The sequence below is a fragment of the Colletotrichum navitas genome (genome assembly GCF_030913465.1).
Source record: "Colletotrichum navitas strain CBS 125086 chromosome Unknown LY79scaffold_9, whole genome shotgun sequence".
Classification (NCBI taxonomy): domain Eukaryota; kingdom Fungi; phylum Ascomycota; class Sordariomycetes; order Glomerellales; family Glomerellaceae; genus Colletotrichum; species Colletotrichum navitas.
Window position 1 is genome coordinate 728170 of NW_026850555.1, and position 18327 is coordinate 746496.

Below are 18327 nucleotides of genomic sequence, written 5' to 3' on the forward strand. Positions count from 1 at the left end.
CCCCCCTCCTTCATTTCCTGTCAATCAAATCCTCAATGGGCAGACGAACGAATGAATGTCGCAGAGATCCATGCTGCTTAAGTCCAAGCCCGACATGCGACATACTTGCGTCTATGGGGCCGATCATGCCGCAGGCAAACCTGGCAATGCTTCCAACACACTACCATGGAAACAAAAAGTCATGTTGGCTTATACCTCTCGAAGGGCTGAAGTCCATACGCGACTAGTGCCTCTTTTCCGAGACAGCGCGGGCATCTGCGAGGCGAACGAGACATTGAGCTTGACTGTGGCCGGGACGCTGGAGCGATATTCCCTGCTCTTCTCTTCTCGTTTGCGCGATCCACGGCCACGTCAGGCGTACCTTTGAGGTCTTTCGCAAGAGAACCTGCTCTTGGGGCTGAACCGGTTCCCCCCCTCTCTCCTGGGCTGGAGATGCTCTGCGACGAAGGAACGTACGCCACCCGAACTGGATCTACCTAGGGCTCGCCCAGCCAGCGCTGGTGGTCCCGAAAGCCGTATACAGAACGGAGCGGGCATCCGCCCGGTGTGTGGAACACCGTCGACGGCTGGGCAGACTCACTGACTCTTCCTCCGACTTCCCAATTCAAGATCTGTTCCGAGACCTCGCAAGACGCCAAACGTTCCCCCGGTTTGTTACGGTGCGCCGCCGAGTTCTCGCCTTCTCCCCTCCAAACAGCCTCGTTTCCTCGTTTCCGTTGTCAGATCCCCGTCTGCGTGACATAATGAAACGATAAAACTACTACATCAGTATCTGAAGCATGGCAAAAGCGATGTTTCAAGATTCCGCAGCAAACATGAACACGTCAAGGCTCCTGTGGCTAACGAATGACAGCCCAAACACATGGCATCCGGCCTCTCACGAGTCAGCGGCGGCCGATGCTTGCGATTTCAGCTGTTCGCCGACGAAGTGTGCCGTCTTCCGTGCCGTTATTGAGCTGGTTGTCAAAACAAGCCGGCAATGTTTCGACGTTGGGCGTTGCACGATGTGCGAAACATTAAACCCGATGTTTGCAGCCGAGAACCCGTTCCGCCTCCCGACGAGCGCTGACGATGCCGTTGTCGTCCGCGCGCACTTTGTTTCGAGTATGCACTTTTGTTTCGACCTCGGGATTGAAACGGGCTGTCGTCGATCCCGCCCCCCTCCACGATGCTGCCGAAGAGGGTACCGCAAAGAAAAGGACCGAGAAAATTATAACAATTGGGCAATGAATCGAAGGCGTTTCCAAATCGTTTCCGTCTTACGCGTTTAATCGGAGAAGCCAGCTCGGAGCAGACCAATGTAGCTCGACCTCCGACCTCGTAACCGGCGAGAGTGCGCGGGACGTCCCACGCATCTCGAGGATGGTTGAACGATTCAGCAAGCCGGACCTAAGACTTGTTTTTCGGAGTCGCCGGAACGGATATTCGGCCACGTTTGACGAGGCTGCCGCTGCTCTCGGTATGCAATTGTGCGGCTGTTGATGCCGGTGGTCCTTGGGTCGGCATAGGTGTCGGTTATGCTCAACCTCCATCAACCCGTCGTACTCCGTGGAACTTGGCCGAAAGCATCCTCTGCCTCATTGTGTCAGTCAGTTGCGAATCCGGTCATGGTGCGTCCATTGGCCTTCCACTGCCGTCTAGTCGTCTTTGATCCTGTCTGTCTAGTCCATGGACTTAGGCGACCCGATCACCAAAGAACGAGGCCACGATGCCGAGTCTCTCGATGCTGGTCAGCAGATACCCAGAGGGGCGAAGTGCCTCCTTCATTATTTTATCGCAGCAATGACCGTTGACTGTAGACTGGTTAGGGGTACTGGGAGCCATATATCAAGTCTGGCGTGCTGCCGATAGAGGCTATGATCTAGGTGGCTGCCACTGCCCCTAAAGCAGCTTCTTTGGTTTGCCTGCATGCGTGCCTCGGAGCGCCGGCAGCAACCATCATCGGGTCCCTGAGGGTGCGTCATTTCCCGGTCTCACGAACCGTCCGGCCGAGGGCGCGGTCGGAATGGCTCCGATTCGGAATCGCTTCCCGTCTGCGCGTGTTCTGTCGTTCCGAAAGGGAGCAAGCTGCACTGCAGCGTCTCCTTGGGTGAGACGGCCAATAGCCGGCGGGAAGAGTACCGTGCTCGGCGAGGGGCGCGGTCTCACATCTGCCGGCTGGCTGTGTCTCTGTTGCGTTCGTGGCAGGCGATAATCAACAACGTCGATGGTTGAGAGAAAAAGGGAGAAGAGGAGAAGCTGAGAAGAGATGCCAAGGAAAGCCCATGGGCTCAGCGCTCCATCATAGCTACAGCTAGCTGCCTTGGCTGTCATTGCTCCCCAATAGCGATCCGGCTGGGCGCCACGCAGCGGCTTCACGGCAAGCACCGCCCTCTAAGCCTTCCACGTCAGCACCACTCCGCCGAACCCGGACGCGCTGGATCGCCCATAATACAGAAGAAGATTGTCTGAGCACTATTAGTGCCCCTCCCCCGCGCCGCAGCCTCAACACCGACACCAACATCAAACTCAACCTCAACAGCATCACATCCACGACGGGGCTTTCCTTTGTCCTTGTTCATATTCCAACTCGTCATCGCTGCTGCGCTCTTCATACAGTCCGTCATGTCTCAAGGCTGGGTCAACGCCGTCTACTACCCCAACTGGCGCGTCTACAAGAACCAGACGCCGGCTTGTCTGCCGACGAATGCTGTCACCCACGTTTTATACGCCTTTATCAAAGTCAACACGGATGGGACGCTGAAGCTCACCGACGACTGGGCGGATACCCAGATCCCCGTGGACGGCACCAAGGGATGTCTCTCAGCCCTCGCCAACCTCAAGGCCTCGGCCCCGCACATCCGCACCCTCATCTCCGTCGGCGGCGGCGGCGGGAGTGCCGAGTTTCCGGCCCTAGCCGCCAACCCGGCCTCTCGCGCCCGTTTCGCCCACGAGATCAAGGAGTTTTGCGACAAGTACCAAATCAATGGTGTCGACAGTGAGCGATTTTCTTTCTTGTCCTTCTCACCCTCTCCGAGTCACCTGTTCATTTCCCATTTAACACGCCGCCTACCTAGTTGACTGGGAGCATCCGAGCGACGCCAAGCAAGGCCAAGACTACATTGCCCTCTTGAGCGACATCCGTCGCTACATGCCGGCGGGCTGGTACCTCCTCACCTCGGCGCTGCCGCAGGGCCAGTACGTCCTGAGGAACATCGACCTCAGACGGGCGGCGGCCCTGCTCGACTACCTGAACCTCATGTGCTACGACCTGACGGGGCCCTGGACCGAGGTCTCGGGCAACCACGCGCAGCTGTTGCCACCCAGGAGCCCGGCGAGCAACAACCCCTGCCTCCGGGCGGCGTGCGCCGACGGTGTCCACTATGTGATCCAAAACGGGTTCCCGAGCCGCAAGGTGCTGCTCGGGATCCCCGCGTACGCGCGCACGTTCCCGCGGGCCAGGGGACCCGGCGGGCCGTCCAAGGACGCGGCCGAGGTGGATTACTGCGACATGTCGGACGAGATGGTGGACCGGGCGACGGTGGACGCCACGGCGGCGGCGGCGTCGTATGTCGACGCCGAGCATGGCTTCATGACGTTCGACGTGCCGGGAACGGTGGCCATCAAGGCCCAGTATGCCAAGAGCATGGGCCTCGGCGGGCTCTTTTACTGGACCGGTGTCGGGGACCGTAAGGGGAGGCAGAGCCTGGTGCAGGCCGGCTTCAACGAGCTGAACGGCTTCAGGTAGGAGGGCCAGGCGGATGCCAGATATTGCGATCCATGGTGTCCGGCTTTGTCTGTGTTTCGCCATAGTGGTACACCTACATTGATGCAATGGGATGGATGAGCCAGTGATTGACAGGCAAGTGATGACTAAAAACAGCCTTTCACCAACTCCTGCCGTGGAGAGGTAGGTGTGAATTGTGTAACGCATGGCCAAGTCACGACTCTAGCTGTATCACGAACCTTTTTGGAGCTGGTGGTTTATTCTGAATCCCATCTGGAACTGGATCCCGACGGCATCGCCAAGGGGGGCAAGGGGAGGATGCCGCCGTGAAACGTAGGAGAGCAAACCAACGAAACAGAAGAGAATGAATGCGATGATATCAAGGGCACTCGCATAGTAGATAGAACAGGCCCTGGTATCTACCTATCAAGGGAAGAAAACTGCTTTAAGCTTGAATTAAGGGTCTCCCCTCTGCAACCTAAACGCCCGACAGTCCGACAAGCGCCCACGTCCCATCGGGCATATCAGGGAACTCAATTCGGGGTCCGGCAGTGCGTACTGCGCCCGCCGTCCAATCGTTGCGCCATTGAAGGGCCCGAAGCGCGGGCCTCTTACGCAGTATCTTTTTTTCCCCTCCTCCATTTCCTGTTGGTTGTTACCCCTCTTGTCCCCTGTTTCCGTCTTATCTTTCCCGCCACGATCCCCGTGCCATCCCTTCAGGATCTGTCGCCCTGCTACGCGAACAGTTTCATGGGCCGGGACATCACAGCCAAGGAACCGCTGCGACGTCCCCTTTCCGCATCGCTACTGCACGAATTGGGCGATACCTAGCGCGCCGTGTCCCCGTCCAGTGGACAAAATGTTCCGGACGGTGACGAACGAACGATGTGCTGCAGGCGGTTGAGCAGGCCAAGGGAAACAGACGAACAACCAAGGGAAACAGACGATCGGATTGGACATGCCCGCGGCCTCATCTCTTCGGCTTCCCTCCCCTCCAGGGCCGACATAAACGAGAACACGCTGCAGCTGGCGACGTCGTGAAACCTCGTTCAAAACCCGCACGCTTTTGGGGGGCCAAGGGGGGCTGAAGGATGAGGGCTGAGGCATGCGGGAGCTCATGTTGTCTTTCGGACGCAGACAGGATGGCGCTTGGGTGACAGATGACGGATGACAGGCGAAGGGTGATGGGCGACGGGCGACACAGACTCGCCCGTCACGATAAGTCCGGTATAAGACTGCTTTACCGCCGGGGTTCTCTCCCTCTCCAGCTTCCATTCACGATATCGCCGCCTCGCTGAGTCAATTGCGGCCTTTGCATCGACTGCCGCCCCGTCTTATTCGTTTCATTTCTCTGGTTTTCCTCTTCATCACCGGTCGCTCCTTCCTTGCGTCGGCACCTGCTGGGCAGGCTTCCTTTCCTTCGAACACATAGATACACCCTTTTATAAGTTTGACAACAGCCACTCGACCTTTGGCTCACCATGATGTCCCTGGCGGCCACTCTCTTGGCATATGCCGCCCTCCTCGCCACGGCGAGCCCCGTCGCCCAGCGCCGGGCCGTGACGGAACTCGACGAGGCCGCCACCAAGGAGGCGCACCCGCGCGACGACACGGCCACCCGCGCCTTCTCCAACGTCCAGATCCTGACCGCCGACGGCAAGTGCCTCTTCGTCGACAAGCTGTCGGGCGACTTCCGTGCGAACCTGACCCCCATCCAGGTCGGCGACTGCGCCATCAAGGACAGCCAGGGCTGGGATGTCATCACCTCCGGGAAGCACAACGACCAGGCCAACACGATGCTCGTCGTGAGCACTCTGGTACTTACACACACCCCTTTTCGTCAGAGTAGCGGTTGCTAACCGGAGGGCGGTCCAGACGCAAGCGTGCTTCAACTTTGACCCGCGCCGCAAGGCCGGAGACCAGGTCAACCTCTTCTCGTGCGGCGGGCGCGCGGCAGGCGAGGGCCTGGTGACGGACTCGCAGCTGTTCGCCCTGGACCCCGGGGCGGGCCCGTCGACATTCCAACCAAGAAACGCCAAGGGCAAGTGTTTCGCGGCCCAGGGTGGCGTCGTCAACGTGGCCGACTGCGACGCCAACGACAAGGCGCAGTCCTTTGCGTTTGGCGGCCCTGCTACCGGGGGCAGCAGCGGGGGAGGAAACAAGGGCGGGAACAACGGAGGTAATAATAACGGGACCGATAACTCTGGGAACGTGCCCGTGGTCACCATCGCGCCCGGCACGACGTCTGCACCGGCCGTGGCGTCGCCTACTGCGACGACTTCACCGGCCACCGGCAACGGCAACGGCACCGGGAACGGAAACGGAAACGGAAACGGAAAAATCCCCGCGGTCAACCCGACGACGCCGGTGCCCGTCTCCCGCGCCGGCGGGACCCTCAACCCGACGGCGGCGGCCGAGGCGAACGCGTTTGACTCGACGGCCACCCGGGCCTTCACCAAGGCGGCCATCCACGCCCCCGACGGGCGGTGCCTCTCGGTGGACCCGACGGCGGGCGACTTCCGCCAGAACCTCATCCCCGTCGCCCTGGCGGAGTGCGACGGCACGGCGAATCAGCAGTGGGACATCGTGTCCAAGGGGAAGCACAACGACGGCAAGGACAACGGCATACTGGTCGTGAGCAGTCTGATGAACGGGTGCGTCAGCACGGACGGGCGGCGGGCGGACGGCGACACCGTCACCGTATTCTCGTGCGGCGGGCGCGCGGCGGGCGAGGGCCAGACGGATGCGGGGCAGCTGGTGCGCGTGTTTGGGGACAGCTTCCTGTGGTCGCCCGTAAACGACGAGGCGACGTGCGTGGTACCCGGGGACCAGGGGCGCCTGGTGACGGCGGCGTGCAAGGGGGACGGCAGCGAGACGTACAAGATCGTTGTTTGAGCCCGCTTGTCTTTTTTTGTTGTCACTCTTCTTCTCATCGATCGAGGCCTCGAAGCAGGTCCCGGATCCCTTGTGTATTACTTGTGTTGTACTACGGTTGTGTATTGCTAGGTTATTGTTATATGGAATTCCGACGATGGACAGCCATGCCGAAACAATGCACATGCTGGCGTTGTCTGACATTGTGCCGCTCTTCCTATCTATATAAGAATAGTTCTTTATCTCGGGATTTGGATGCCGTCCAGACCCTCTACATAGTTAGGCTAAAGCTTGACTCGATGTCTCCCGAAACAGATGGGCGCCGTCAATGCATGGCTATTGGCTACGTGCTCCTCGACAAACCCACCGCATCGATGGGGGAAAGAAGCTTGGAGCGGATGACCGGCACCAGCCGAAAGCTTAATCCCAGGTGCTGATACGATACTGGCATGTAACCAAGGTAAGGGACCGCCTTGTATCCATGGTGATGGCCCAATGGGCGCCAAGAGGAGAGAGAGACCGTAGTGGGGGGTCGCGGGCATTACGCAGTTACGCAGTTACGCATTCCATTACACCAACCACTCTGCACCTTTGTACGCAGTACATACACTACAGTCGCTCGTTATTATAAGGGGAAAGGGCTGCAACTTCGCCCCGTTTCGCTCCGCTTCGATTCCACTTTACAAAATCATTCCACAAAGTTGTCACGCTCTATTTCATATCTCCTTTCCTCATGCCACACTCCAATTGAGCCGATATCTTTACTAATGAAGCGCTAGCAAAAAGCACGGGCAGCCTTGGTAAATGCGGCTGAGAGAGCGTATCCGAGGATGCTCTCCCCCTGATTCGACGCCACGACGAACCCGAAACTGCCATCTCTTCTGATCGACCTTCGGGCCAAACTTCGCGCCGTTTGAGTCCCTGGATTCTTAGCGCATGTGCGCCACGCGATACAGCTGAGAAAGTCGTTCGACAATATTAATGTATTGAATTGCCGTCTTCATTCCGCCGACTCAAACCTCCCCCCCTCCTGCGGAGACAGCCGCATGCCATGTCGTCCGACACTGTCGACTCCGACGCAACAATGCCCAAGACCGTTGACGAACCCGAAGACCGCTCGCGCACTGTCCGGTTCCCCTCGCTCCAGATCGACGCACAAGACCATGCCATCTCCCCGACCTCGCCCACGGGGACCCTCCCCTTCGCCATGCCTCGCGACACAATCGGTGCCCCCCTGACGCGTGCCTCCACCGACCAGACCATCTCTCCGATGCGTCGCCGAGCCGGCACCTTCAAGCCAGTCGAGGACTATGGCGACTTTGAGGTGTCCCGCCCCGGCTGGCAGCCCGGTTCCGAGCCCGGTTTCGACCCTAACAAGTCGGACGGAGGCCACGCCTCTATGCCCGCCCTCCGCGCCGACTGCGACATATCTGTCTTCGACTTCAGCCAACAGAGGATGGTGCAGCACAAGTTCGGCAACGAGGGCTTCGTCGACTTCTTGCGGAAGCCCCAGGAGCCCTGGGTCCAGAGCCGCTGGATCAATATCAATGGCCTCAGCTGGGACGTCATCCAGGCCTGCGGGCAGTACTACAAGCTGCATAAGCTCTCCATCGAGGACGTGATGAACACGAGGAATCGCACAAAGGCCGACTGGTACGCCAACCATGCCTTCATCGTCCTGACCCTGCAGAAGCTCGTGCTCCTCCTCGACGACGACAGCAGCAGCAGCAGTAGCAGTAGCGACGATGATTCGGACGACGATTACAGTGTCAAGACCAGCAAATCCACCAAGGGCATGAAGAAGCTGAAGCGCGCCTTGACATTGGGCGGCACGCCACGGCCGCGGGCGGACCCCGAGACCGGCAGACCGCCCGTCGTCAGGCCCACCGTTACGCCCCAGGGCACCGGCTACGGGCACCGGCTGAACCACCATACCAGCAACTTATCCCAGCTGCCCGAGACGGCCTTCGCCCGCACCCTCCAGCGCTACCACGCCTCGGCCAATGAGGTCCGCACCGAGTACATGGAGACACATTCGTCCCTCATCTCCCGCGGTCTGGCCGTCTCGGCCGAGCAGGTCGCCATCTTTCTCACCTCGGACAACACCGTCATCTCCTTCTTCGAGATGTCCGCCGAGGACATTGAGCGCCCCATCACCGTCCGCCTGGGCGACCCCTCCACCATCCTGCGGCAGTCGTGCGACGCCTCGCTCGTCGTACAGGCCATCATCGACGCCATCATCGACCTCGCCATCCCGCTGACGGCCGTCTACAGCGACGTCATCGGCGACCTCGAGCTCGACGTCCTCACCTCCCCGAGCATCAAGCAGACCCGCAGCCTGTACATCTGCGTCAGCGAGATCAACAAGATGCTCACCTTCCTCAACCCTATCGACAACCTCGTCAACGTCCTTCGCGACCACCGCACCGAGCTGACCCAGGACGAGGCCGCCCGCCAGCTGCGGAACCCGGCCAGCGGCGTCATCGTCACCCCCCTCACCCACACCTACCTCGGCGACGTCCTCGACCATTGCGTCATCATCACCGAGAGCATGCAGCAGATCAAGCGCTCCGCCGACAACCTCATCGACCTCATCTTCAACACCATCTCTGCCAACCAGAACGAGAGCATGAAGCAGCTGACCATCATCACCATCATCTTTCTGCCCCTGACCTTCTTGACCGGCTACTTTGGCCAGAATTTTACCAAATTCCCCGACATTGACAACCCCATGGGTATCCAGTTTTTGTGAGTCTCTAATTCCTAGACACCTCCAGCCCCCCCCCCTTTCTCCTTTGACGACCAACACGGAGCCTCTGGCCTTGGGGTCTGTTTTGCTAACTAAGCTTCACCGGAAAACAGCTGGATCATTGCCTGCCCAGTCGTCTTCTGCACCATCCTGATCATGATGCGCTCGTGGATCTGGGCATGGTGCGTGTCCTTCTGGCAGAAGCGGAAGATCAGCGCCGACAGGAAGAAGCAGAAGAGGAGGGCGAGGAGGGCGAGGAGGAGAGCCAAGGCGGAGTAGGGGACCCCCTTCCGTTCTATCCGCCATCGTTTCCCTACTACCCCGCGCGGGCCGAGGGAGAGTTGCTATTTCATTGTCGTCGTGCGCGCTGTGATACCCTATCGGATAGACGGCCGGTTAGATTTGTTTTTTTTTATATCCGTTACAGTAATGAGTCCAGGTTACTTTCATCTTTTGTCGAACTTTGCAATGCTAGGCTGATGAACTTGCTCAAATCGAGCGAGAGACCCTCCTCCTCCGATGTTTACCTTGCTTTCGCCGTTCAAGAAGGCTTGAGGAGGCCGGTAGCTAGGAAACATATTCGTTGAGCATGGCGTCGTCAAACCTAGGAATGTTGTAATCATTATCACGAAACGCTGTTACAAATCTTTTTTCTAAGTGCCGCCCTGTCCAGCCGGAAAGCAATCACACAGTCTATAAACCACCCCCCCTCTTCCGAGCCTCAAATCGCGTTACTCATCTACCGGCTCCTCACAAACTTGGTGTGCCTCCCGCTCGCCACGGTGGCGCCCCGCGTGCCGTCGGCGGCGACCTTGTAGATGTTGACGTGGGTGAAGGCCAGGCTGCCGCCGACCTTCTCGACCCTGCCCTCGATCTCGACCTCGTCGCCCAGCCTGGCGCCGGACAGGTAGCTGACGTTGATGTCAACGCTGACGCCCGTCGCCTCGCGCAGGTCCCAGGACGCGATGGCGAGCCCGCCGGCCCAGTCGACGACGGTCGCCGAGACGCTGCCGTGGATGCTGCCGGCCGTGTTGAGGTGCTCCGCCGCGACGGGCAGGCGCGCGACGACGAGACCCTTGGACGCGTGAGTGAGCCGCAGGCCGGGGCCGAAGAGGAAAGCGTAGATGGGGGAGGCGTTGCAGCGCGTCGCGATGTACTTCTCGATGTGGGCAAAGGTGACGGGGTCCGACGCCGCGGCGGTGGCGGCGGCGGGCGGCGGGGGCTGGGAAGGGGTGGAGGACATTTTCCCTTTCTTTCTTTCTTTCTTTCTTGTTTGCAGGGGAGAGGGGAGAGGTAAGTTCCGCGAGCTACTCCTGAGAGAGCTGCAATTCTGGGAAATGAGTTTTGTAGGTATAGACTGAGGTGAGTTATTCCGTGACGAGGGTGGAGTGAGAGTGAGAGAGATGGATCGAGTTGATCGAGTTGTTGAGTGAGACAGACTGCAATGTCTCTGGGAGGCACGTGCCTCCGAAGTTTTTCTCCAGGGTCGGACGGAATCCGCCCGAAGTCGGCGCTGGCGGCCCCACGCCCGCTGTCCCGAACACCGCAGTGTCATCCGGTGTCTCTCCGGAGCGCTATGAAAGGGACCAGAAGATGCTGCCGAATGTCTGCTCTTACGTATAATACGCACTGCCCCATTCGGATTCCTCGTGCGTGGAGACTGGTCGCCAGCGTCTTGCGCTGAGCTACATGGGTTTGAGTCACGAGCACCAGCTTCTACACTGTTGCCTGGCACCCTGCTTGTAGCCTGCTGGTAGCTAGCCGTTGAGCCATGGCCTATTCTGGTAGTCTTGCCGCTGTCCTCCCGTCTGACATGCATGGCCAAGAGCGCCAGCTGAAGCGTTGCCTGGGGCTAATGCACGACTCCCGGGGGCTCTGAAACCCGCCTCGGTTCAATAATTCGTATTCACTGGCCAGTGAATTGATTGATTTTTTACACCTAATGGAGGGTGAAAGTCGTTCCCCGGCTGTAGCCAAACGGAAACCCTGCAGACACGCATTTCAAGACCATGCATCCTCCACCCGCTTTATAGAGCTCATTCACCCAAGATATTCGCACGATTTTTCTCGAACACATATCATATTGCTTTAGCAACTTCCAACCAAATAACTGACGATGCTGAAACTTGCGACCTGAGGTTCCTGGCGTTATCGTTCGAACGAAGCCCTGAAGCGACTGGTGTGGATAAGAAGCCTTGAGGGAACCAGAACAGGCCCCAACCACCATCACCAAAATGGCGCCGCACAATACGGGCCCGCAAGGCTTGGCGACCGAAACAGACGGCTACTTCACCGGACCGTACGGCCAAACACCAAGCCCTCGTTACGAACCAGACGAGGAAAACTTTGCGGACCCTGCCGAAATCCCGATGGACGTTCGCCCGACCCCGGACAGCCACCGCAGACTCTTGAGCGACTCTGGTCTCCGCACCGAGAAGAGCGGCGGTATTCGGTCAGAAATCCCGAGGTGGCGTCCGACTTGGCTCCGACCCATCGTCCTGTTGACCTTCCTCGCTCTATTCGTTTTACTCGCTGTCGTTCTTCCCGTGATGCTTTGGTACTCTCAGAACCATAACGGACTCTTCCAGACTCGAGCGAGCCTTGTCTACCTGTGGCGCTTTGGCCCAACAGCAAGTAAGTCTACGGTTCCCCCACGCGGGGTAAAGAAAAGAACGCCTCTAACAGCGGATGTGTGTCCCAGTCCTGACTGTGATGTTGTCTTTGTGGGCCAGGGTCGAGTTCCAAGCTACCCGATACATGCCATGGATTGCTGAACGTCGTGCACGTGAACTCGGGAAGGATGTAGACGTATACGATCTCGACTACACTGCCATGATGTCGCCCGTGGTCCTTTTCCAGTCGTTGAAAAGGGGGCATTACTTCGTCTTCCTGGCTGCCGTCGCAACCCTGATCCTGAAGATCCAGATCGTTCTTGCGCCGTCTCTCTACAGTTTGGCCACCTTCAGAATCACGGAAGAAGTTCGAGTCCAGCTCCTAGACTCGTTCAACACGACTGCCCCGCCACAACAGTACACAGACGGCAGTGCGTATTATATGGCAAGAGCCCTGGACAACTTCGACATGCGTTTCCCCTTCGGCGTCACCAAGGATTTGTCGTATCAGACCTTCAAGTTCGGCAACGGCACCGCTCGAGGTTCCACCGGCGCGCCGCTAACGGTTGTCGTCGACGGCTACTTCTCCAAGATGGAATGCTTGAAGATGGAGAGCTACACTGCATCCGAGCCGACCGTCACCAACCTCAACTACTACACCTTCGACGTCGACCTCACGTTTCCTGGTTGCGATGCGCGCGTGCCAGTCGTAAGCAACCGGATCATGTGGAACAAGAACAAGACGGAGCGCGGAGAAACCGCCGGCAACTGGGTAGTCAACATGACCGTCGGGATGCCCTGCCCCAACCTGCCTCGGCAAAACAACCAGTCACTGTACTACGCTGCCAGGTTCGGCCCTTCCGCCAAGAACTCCTCGCGGCCGGCTTTTCTCGACGTCGCGGCCGTTCTCTGCACATCGACCGACTGGGTTTCAAAGGTTGAAGTGGTCGATGACGGCGTCAATCCGATTGCCACAGTCCTGAACGACCAAGTCAAGACGCCGGTCAACTCTGATCTCTGGACGATGCTCAACTGGGCAATGCCCGAAGCTGGTGGCCTCTGGGGCTCTTCGGCCACTGGCAGTGTTGCAGGGCCGGTCGCTTCCCTGGCACGGTTCCGGGGCGAGTCGCTAGGAACCGGGCTGAACGTCTCGGATCCCAAGCTGTACACCAACGAGATACTAGAACATGCCGTCATGGCTACATCTCAGGCCTTGGGCCCTTTGCTGGGGCATTATCGTCTCCGGGCAGACAATGAGTCCCAACCGGTGACCACGGGCTCTACGATCAAAACCATTGACAGGCTGGTCGTCAACCAATGGGTCTGTTTGTCGATGGCGGCTCTTTTTGCTCTTCTTGGAGTCATGGTCACTTTCATACTGCTACGGTACACCGCCCGAACCGCCATTTGGCACAGGGATCCGGCGAGCATCCTGGGCAACATGATCTATTTCAAGGAGCATCCGGACGTCTTGAGCCGCGCCGCTTACAGCACGATTTCCACCGAGAACGGCTCGACGGATTGGAGCCGTTCCGGCTTCACACCTTTGGTCTTGAGGGGCTGGGCAAGGGGTATGTTCGCCATTCTTACGATCGCCGTAATTGTCGGGCTCTCGTATGCGCTTAAGGTTTCGGAAGCCTCCGGCGGCCTCGCGACAGTGAGCGACGAAGGCTATCTCCATTTGCTGTGGACTTCGTTCCCGGCACTCGTCATGCTCGGAATCGCGGTGTATGCCAGCTGTTGCGCGTTCGTTCACAAAGAGTTGGCGACCCTCTCTTGCCTCTCCTCACGCCCGTGCAGCGCAAGGGAACTGGACCTGTCGCTGTTGGATATGCTTGGCTTTCGGTCTCTCTATCACTCAGTCAGACAACGGACATGGGCAGTCACACTATCACAGCTCTTGTCCATCATTTGCGCCTTCCTGACAACACTTGTGTCCGTCATTTTCACGGTCGAGCATATCCCCGACTCCAAGACCATCCAGCTCCGACAGGAAACCTGGTTCGGTTCGACAGCTATCGCAGGGGGACTGGACGACTTATCCGTCTCCCGGGCTAACCGACAGCTCATCAGCAGCCTTGTCTCTCGTCAAGGCGAAGCCGCTCTGGCGTACCCCAGAAACACGTACGACGACCTCGTGTTCCCCGTTCTTGGAGGCGTCGAGGGCGTTGCTGCTCCGGAGAACACGACGATTACAGTCACAGTCCCAGCCGCGAAACTTCATCCCGTCACTTGCTTCCAAGTCCCCACGGCTGACTACATCATCGACATCAACAACTGGACAGAGGAGACTACCTACTACAAGGCCGATATCACCCAGTCCATCAGCTGCCCAAACGGATCTCGGGGGGAAATATTTGCCACGATGGACATGGGTTCGGCGACGCATCGTCTCGGTCGCTCATACGTCGCGGAAATCTTGCCGTCCCCACAGAATCTCATCAGCGTGAGCGGCGCTTGCAGACTAGGCCTCAACGCAAGTGCTTACGAGTACGCGTCGTGGAGATTTCAGACCTATGCCTGGGGGGAATACTCAAAGGAGAATAACGAATTCAAACACTTTTCAATGTGGAGATGCAACTACACATGGGTCGAAACAGCGACGGAGGTCCATCTCACCGCCAATCAAGGGAACTACATCCTGGACCCGGAAAGGCCTCCTCGGCCCAACTTGTCGACGACAAAACCGTGGAGCCCTGCTTTGGATGTACCGCATGTGGACAATGAGTTCTCCGGTCGCGGAATCTACTCCGCCTTCCCCAGCTTGACCCTCGCTAACCCCCTTACCGGATTCATGGACGACCAGTTCAAGGCGTTGATTGAGCCGTTTGGACAACTTCCTCTGGAAGCAATAGGCGACCCGGCCCGGAACGACGAGATCTTGCAGGGTTTGCAGCACAACTATGGGCTCGTCGCGGCCCAACTCGCCAATATCGAAAACCGCTACAACCTAACCGAGAGCTCCATGGACAGGCCGCCTCCGGCCGACGGACTTCCGACGCTAGAAGCGACCCTGACTGACAATAGCCGACGCCGGCTGGTTCAGAACCCTCAAGTGACGTACATACTGGTCGGGATCCTGGGCGTCGTGGCTCTCGCGAACATCTGGGCGCTGGTCTCGGCCGCGTGTCGCCCCCTGGTGGGTGGGAGCTGGCTGTTCGACATGGACGTCAAGGGCCTGGCCCCCGACGGGTTTCACAGCATGGCGGCCATGAGCGCCCTGCTCCGGGGCTCGAACGCGCCGGACTACTTGCCTGAGAGCACCGAGCTGCTGTCTTCGGACGAGCTCCACGGCCAGATATCGTATCTGAGATTCCGACTGGGATGGTTCCGAAGGGCACCGGACCAAGAGAGGCTGTTTACCATTGGTGTAGCGGGAACCAGCGACTTCCAGTACCTGGGCAGTAGGACACCCGAGGTCGACGATGGAGAAACCCATGAATGAATATGGCAAAAGCACCTTACTGTTTTTTCAAGAAAAAGAAATAATTATTGTTCTCGATATCATGACTTATTTGAAAGAAAGGCGTGATCCATGAGATAACAAGAGCACTGCGGCCGAGCGATATTGACAACCCTGAGGTTCCTTGTCGGCATGCAGTCTAGGCCGGACTGCTTACCTCAACTTTCATGAGGAGGGCTAACCAAATAGCTCACCATATGCCGGAGGGGCGAGGTGGACTATAATCAAATATACTCTCAGCGAGTGGCGTGGTTCTATGTATCCACATAAACCCTTATTTCTACGCAGTTCCGATGGTGTGCTGTGAACCGCCGATCTACTCATTACCAACGAGATGCAATATGTCTCTAGTCCATTGCCGGAACCAATATTTTAAAAAGAGAAAAAAGGTAGTATACACAAAACAACGATATGGCGCATGGCATCGGATGCTACTGTAAAGCCTGGATTGGCCTAGTGCTTACACAGCATGCTGCTGCTGCCTAGTAGGAAATGCTTACTATGGTTTCTGCCCATGACACTACGCACCAAGTTCTCGAACCCACATGTGCCCGGCAACATTGCCATTCCTAATTCCTAACCGTCTTAACTCCAGCGACACATTCCCAGGAGGCGATACAGTACAAACATTCTCTTGTCTGAAGCAAAACAGACCTCACTGTTACTGACTATGACGAGCCTTACCCTCTTTGTTGCCAAGTTCGCCCTCGACCACAGGCCGCGTCTTAGCCGGGCTGGCAAGCCCAAGGTTCGCACCGGCTGTATCACCTGCAGGTATACTGAGATGCGGTACCATTTCCGATCTGAACCTGCAGCTAAAGTTCGTTAATAGGCGACGCCGTGTCAAATGTGACGAAAGCAAGCCAGCCTGCTCGGTGTGTCTCAAGTATCAAGGCCGGTGCGAGGGGTACAAGAGTAGCAAGCCTCAAGAGACTGGGTATTCATCTCAATACCGAGCAATCCGCCCAAGGCTGGAATACAATGATGCCGAGAAAGCCTTTCCGATAGAACCGGATTGCACGTCTTGCATGTTTTCCAACCAACTAGAGAAGGATCACTTCGACTACTGGCTCGCCTTTACTGAGACCATGCTGCTTTTTCGTTCCGACCTCCTGACGAAAGTCATCCCGCAGCTTTCCTGGCAGGATCCTGTGATCAAACATGCTGCCCTGGCGATTGGGGCATCGGCTCTTAGCGGGACCACGCGAAGAGAACGAATGCTGGGAAAGGGGAGATTCAACTCGGACGCCCTTGTGCACTATGGCAAGGCTATGAAACTTTTGTTTTCGTCAAAAATGCCGCCCGAAAGAACCTTACTGGCATGCCTCTTGTTCATCACCTTTGAAAGTCTCCGAGGAAACAAAGTTGCGGGGCTAAGCCACATCAATCACGGCTCCCTCATTCTTGATCAGCATACTCCCCAGGGCGTTGACCCGAACCCTTTGCTGGATGAAGTCATGACAAGTTTCCAGCACTTCGGCCTGCAGTCTTGGAGCCACAGCGGCACACATCCTAAGGAGACTGATATCAGGGTGCCGTGGTGCTGCCGGGGGCGGAAAGCGAGATACGCTGTGCAAGAAATGCCCTCGGTCTTCGAGAGCCTGGAAATGGCTCGTCGGTGGTGGGATATCGTCAGACACCATCTCGAGCACCATGCACCATTGCAAACGGGATTTCGAGTTGAAGGAGTAAGTTTCGGGGAGGCCAAACAGGTGCCGCCGGATTACGCCTCGCCAGCGTCCCAGAAACGCATCCGAAGCTTCGTCCATTTCCTCGACTCCTGGAGCCTGTCTTTCCAACCGCTCGCCATCAAAGCAGAGTCCGGGAAAACGGCCAACGCCGCGGAATATCTCAAGGCGCTCAGCTTGAGAATCCACTACCTGCACACGTGGGCGGCCATACGTACTGCGGGGTGGACGGACGTGGAAGATATAGGCCGGATCACGCCCACTTTCCTCGATATCGTCGCGCTCAGCCGAGAGCTTCTTTCAGCGCAGGCCACCCGGCAGCTCCTCGTGCCGAACGGCGAGGTCTTCACGCTGGAAGACAGCCCGACGTGGCCTCTCGGGTCGGCTTGTCTCATGTGCCAGGCCAGTGAAGTGAAGGAAGAGGTCGTTCGGCTGTTCAAGGAGTACCCTAGACGTGACGGCCTTTGGGACACGCACGGGTTTCTGCTCATGATTGAGTGGCTGAAGGAGATGTCATCGGCCGGCTATGCCTTCGATGAGCAGCGTCATATTGCTGATTGCAATGTCGTCTTCCGCGAACATTCAGTCATGCTCGTGAAGAGACTTTGGAACCCTGCCCAGTCGAAATGGAAGCATAGCTGCATCAGTTTCAATATTCTTTAAGCCTTGGGCGAGAGCCACAGTACTACGTAGATCAGTATCGCTCAGTGGGGAAAGAGTCACTGTCATAGCCTAGGAACTGACTTCTGGTGGATGTCTTACAATCATGTGATCTGGTCCAATGGATGGTAGTAGTAACGTCAACATAAAATATAACAAATGAACTAAGCAAACACAAAAATTGATCTAATTCACTGTCCCTGGCAAGGCTCGAACTTGCGACCTTTGGATATCCCGACCTGGAGGTAGGGTCATATTGATGTAATATGAGACCAACGCTCTACCGACTGAGCCACAGAGACTGTGTGCGTGCTGGAAGGGCAGGTGGAAAGTGACAAGAAGGGGCACATCGTGGGCTGAGGGAGAGGGCCACAGAGACAATTGGTGGATGAGGTGGATGCCCTGGATTATCGTCTTGTGTAGGGCAACCGAAGCCCCTTCATGGATCCACTACGCAGCACTTGGATGCGGGAATGTGGACCAACAGAAAGAAACCGAGCCCGAGCTTAGCAGCACGAAGCGTCTTGACATTCTGATCGGCTGCCCGCGCGGACTGGGGAAGAAGTCTGAAACTA

At 57.6% G+C, this 18327-nt stretch overlaps 6 protein-coding genes and 1 non-coding gene across 7 annotated transcripts; 5 read left to right on the plus strand and 2 right to left on the minus strand.

The window, feature by feature from the left end:
* Window positions 1-2604: 2604 nt before the first annotated feature.
* LY79DRAFT_666955 (family 18 glycosyl hydrolase) lies at window positions 2605-3727 on the plus strand (the record flags this gene model as incomplete). The annotated part of the gene is made up of 2 exons (XM_060563303.1): window positions 2605-2977; window positions 3057-3727. The coding sequence occupies 2 exons, from the start codon at window positions 2605-2607 to the stop codon at window positions 3725-3727; spliced, it is 1044 nt and encodes a 347-aa protein (XP_060418058.1).
* A 1460-nt stretch (window positions 3728-5187) lies between these two features.
* On the plus strand, window positions 5188-6601 carry LY79DRAFT_508463 (ricin-type beta-trefoil lectin domain-containing protein; the record flags this gene model as incomplete). The annotated part of the gene is made up of 2 exons (XM_060553945.1): window positions 5188-5523; window positions 5582-6601. The coding sequence occupies 2 exons, from the start codon at window positions 5188-5190 to the stop codon at window positions 6599-6601; spliced, it is 1356 nt and encodes a 451-aa protein (XP_060418059.1).
* A 1063-nt stretch (window positions 6602-7664) lies between these two features.
* LY79DRAFT_508315 (magnesium and cobalt transporter cora) lies at window positions 7665-9332 on the plus strand (the record flags this gene model as incomplete). The annotated part of the gene is made up of 1 exon (XM_060553924.1): window positions 7665-9332. The coding sequence occupies one exon, from the start codon at window positions 7665-7667 to the stop codon at window positions 9330-9332; it is 1668 nt and encodes a 555-aa protein (XP_060418060.1).
* Window positions 9333-10068: 736 nt separating this feature from the next.
* Window positions 10069-10572, minus strand: LY79DRAFT_666958 (thioesterase superfamily protein; the record flags this gene model as incomplete). Its single annotated transcript, XM_060563304.1, has 1 exon — window positions 10069-10572. The coding sequence occupies one exon, from the start codon at window positions 10570-10572 to the stop codon at window positions 10069-10071; it is 504 nt and encodes a 167-aa protein (XP_060418061.1).
* A 709-nt stretch (window positions 10573-11281) lies between these two features.
* On the plus strand, window positions 11282-15758 carry LY79DRAFT_600664 (uncharacterized protein). Its single transcript, XM_060561833.1, has 2 exons — window positions 11282-11963; window positions 12031-15758. Exons 1-2 carry the CDS (start codon window positions 11564-11566, stop codon window positions 15384-15386), a joined length of 3756 nt encoding a protein of 1251 aa, XP_060418062.1. The 5' UTR covers window positions 11282-11563; the 3' UTR covers window positions 15387-15758.
* Window positions 15759-16074: 316 nt separating this feature from the next.
* LY79DRAFT_508136 (C6 zinc finger protein) lies at window positions 16075-17755 on the plus strand (the record flags this gene model as incomplete). The annotated part of the gene is made up of 2 exons (XM_060553901.1): window positions 16075-16178; window positions 16237-17755. 2 exons carry the CDS (start codon window positions 16075-16077, stop codon window positions 17753-17755), a joined length of 1623 nt encoding a protein of 540 aa, XP_060418063.1.
* Window positions 17756-17947: 192 nt separating this feature from the next.
* On the minus strand, window positions 17948-18054 carry LY79DRAFT_t54. The gene has a single exon. It is a non-coding gene; the product is annotated as a tRNA-Met (tRNA).
* Between the last annotated feature and the right edge of the window lie 273 nt (window positions 18055-18327).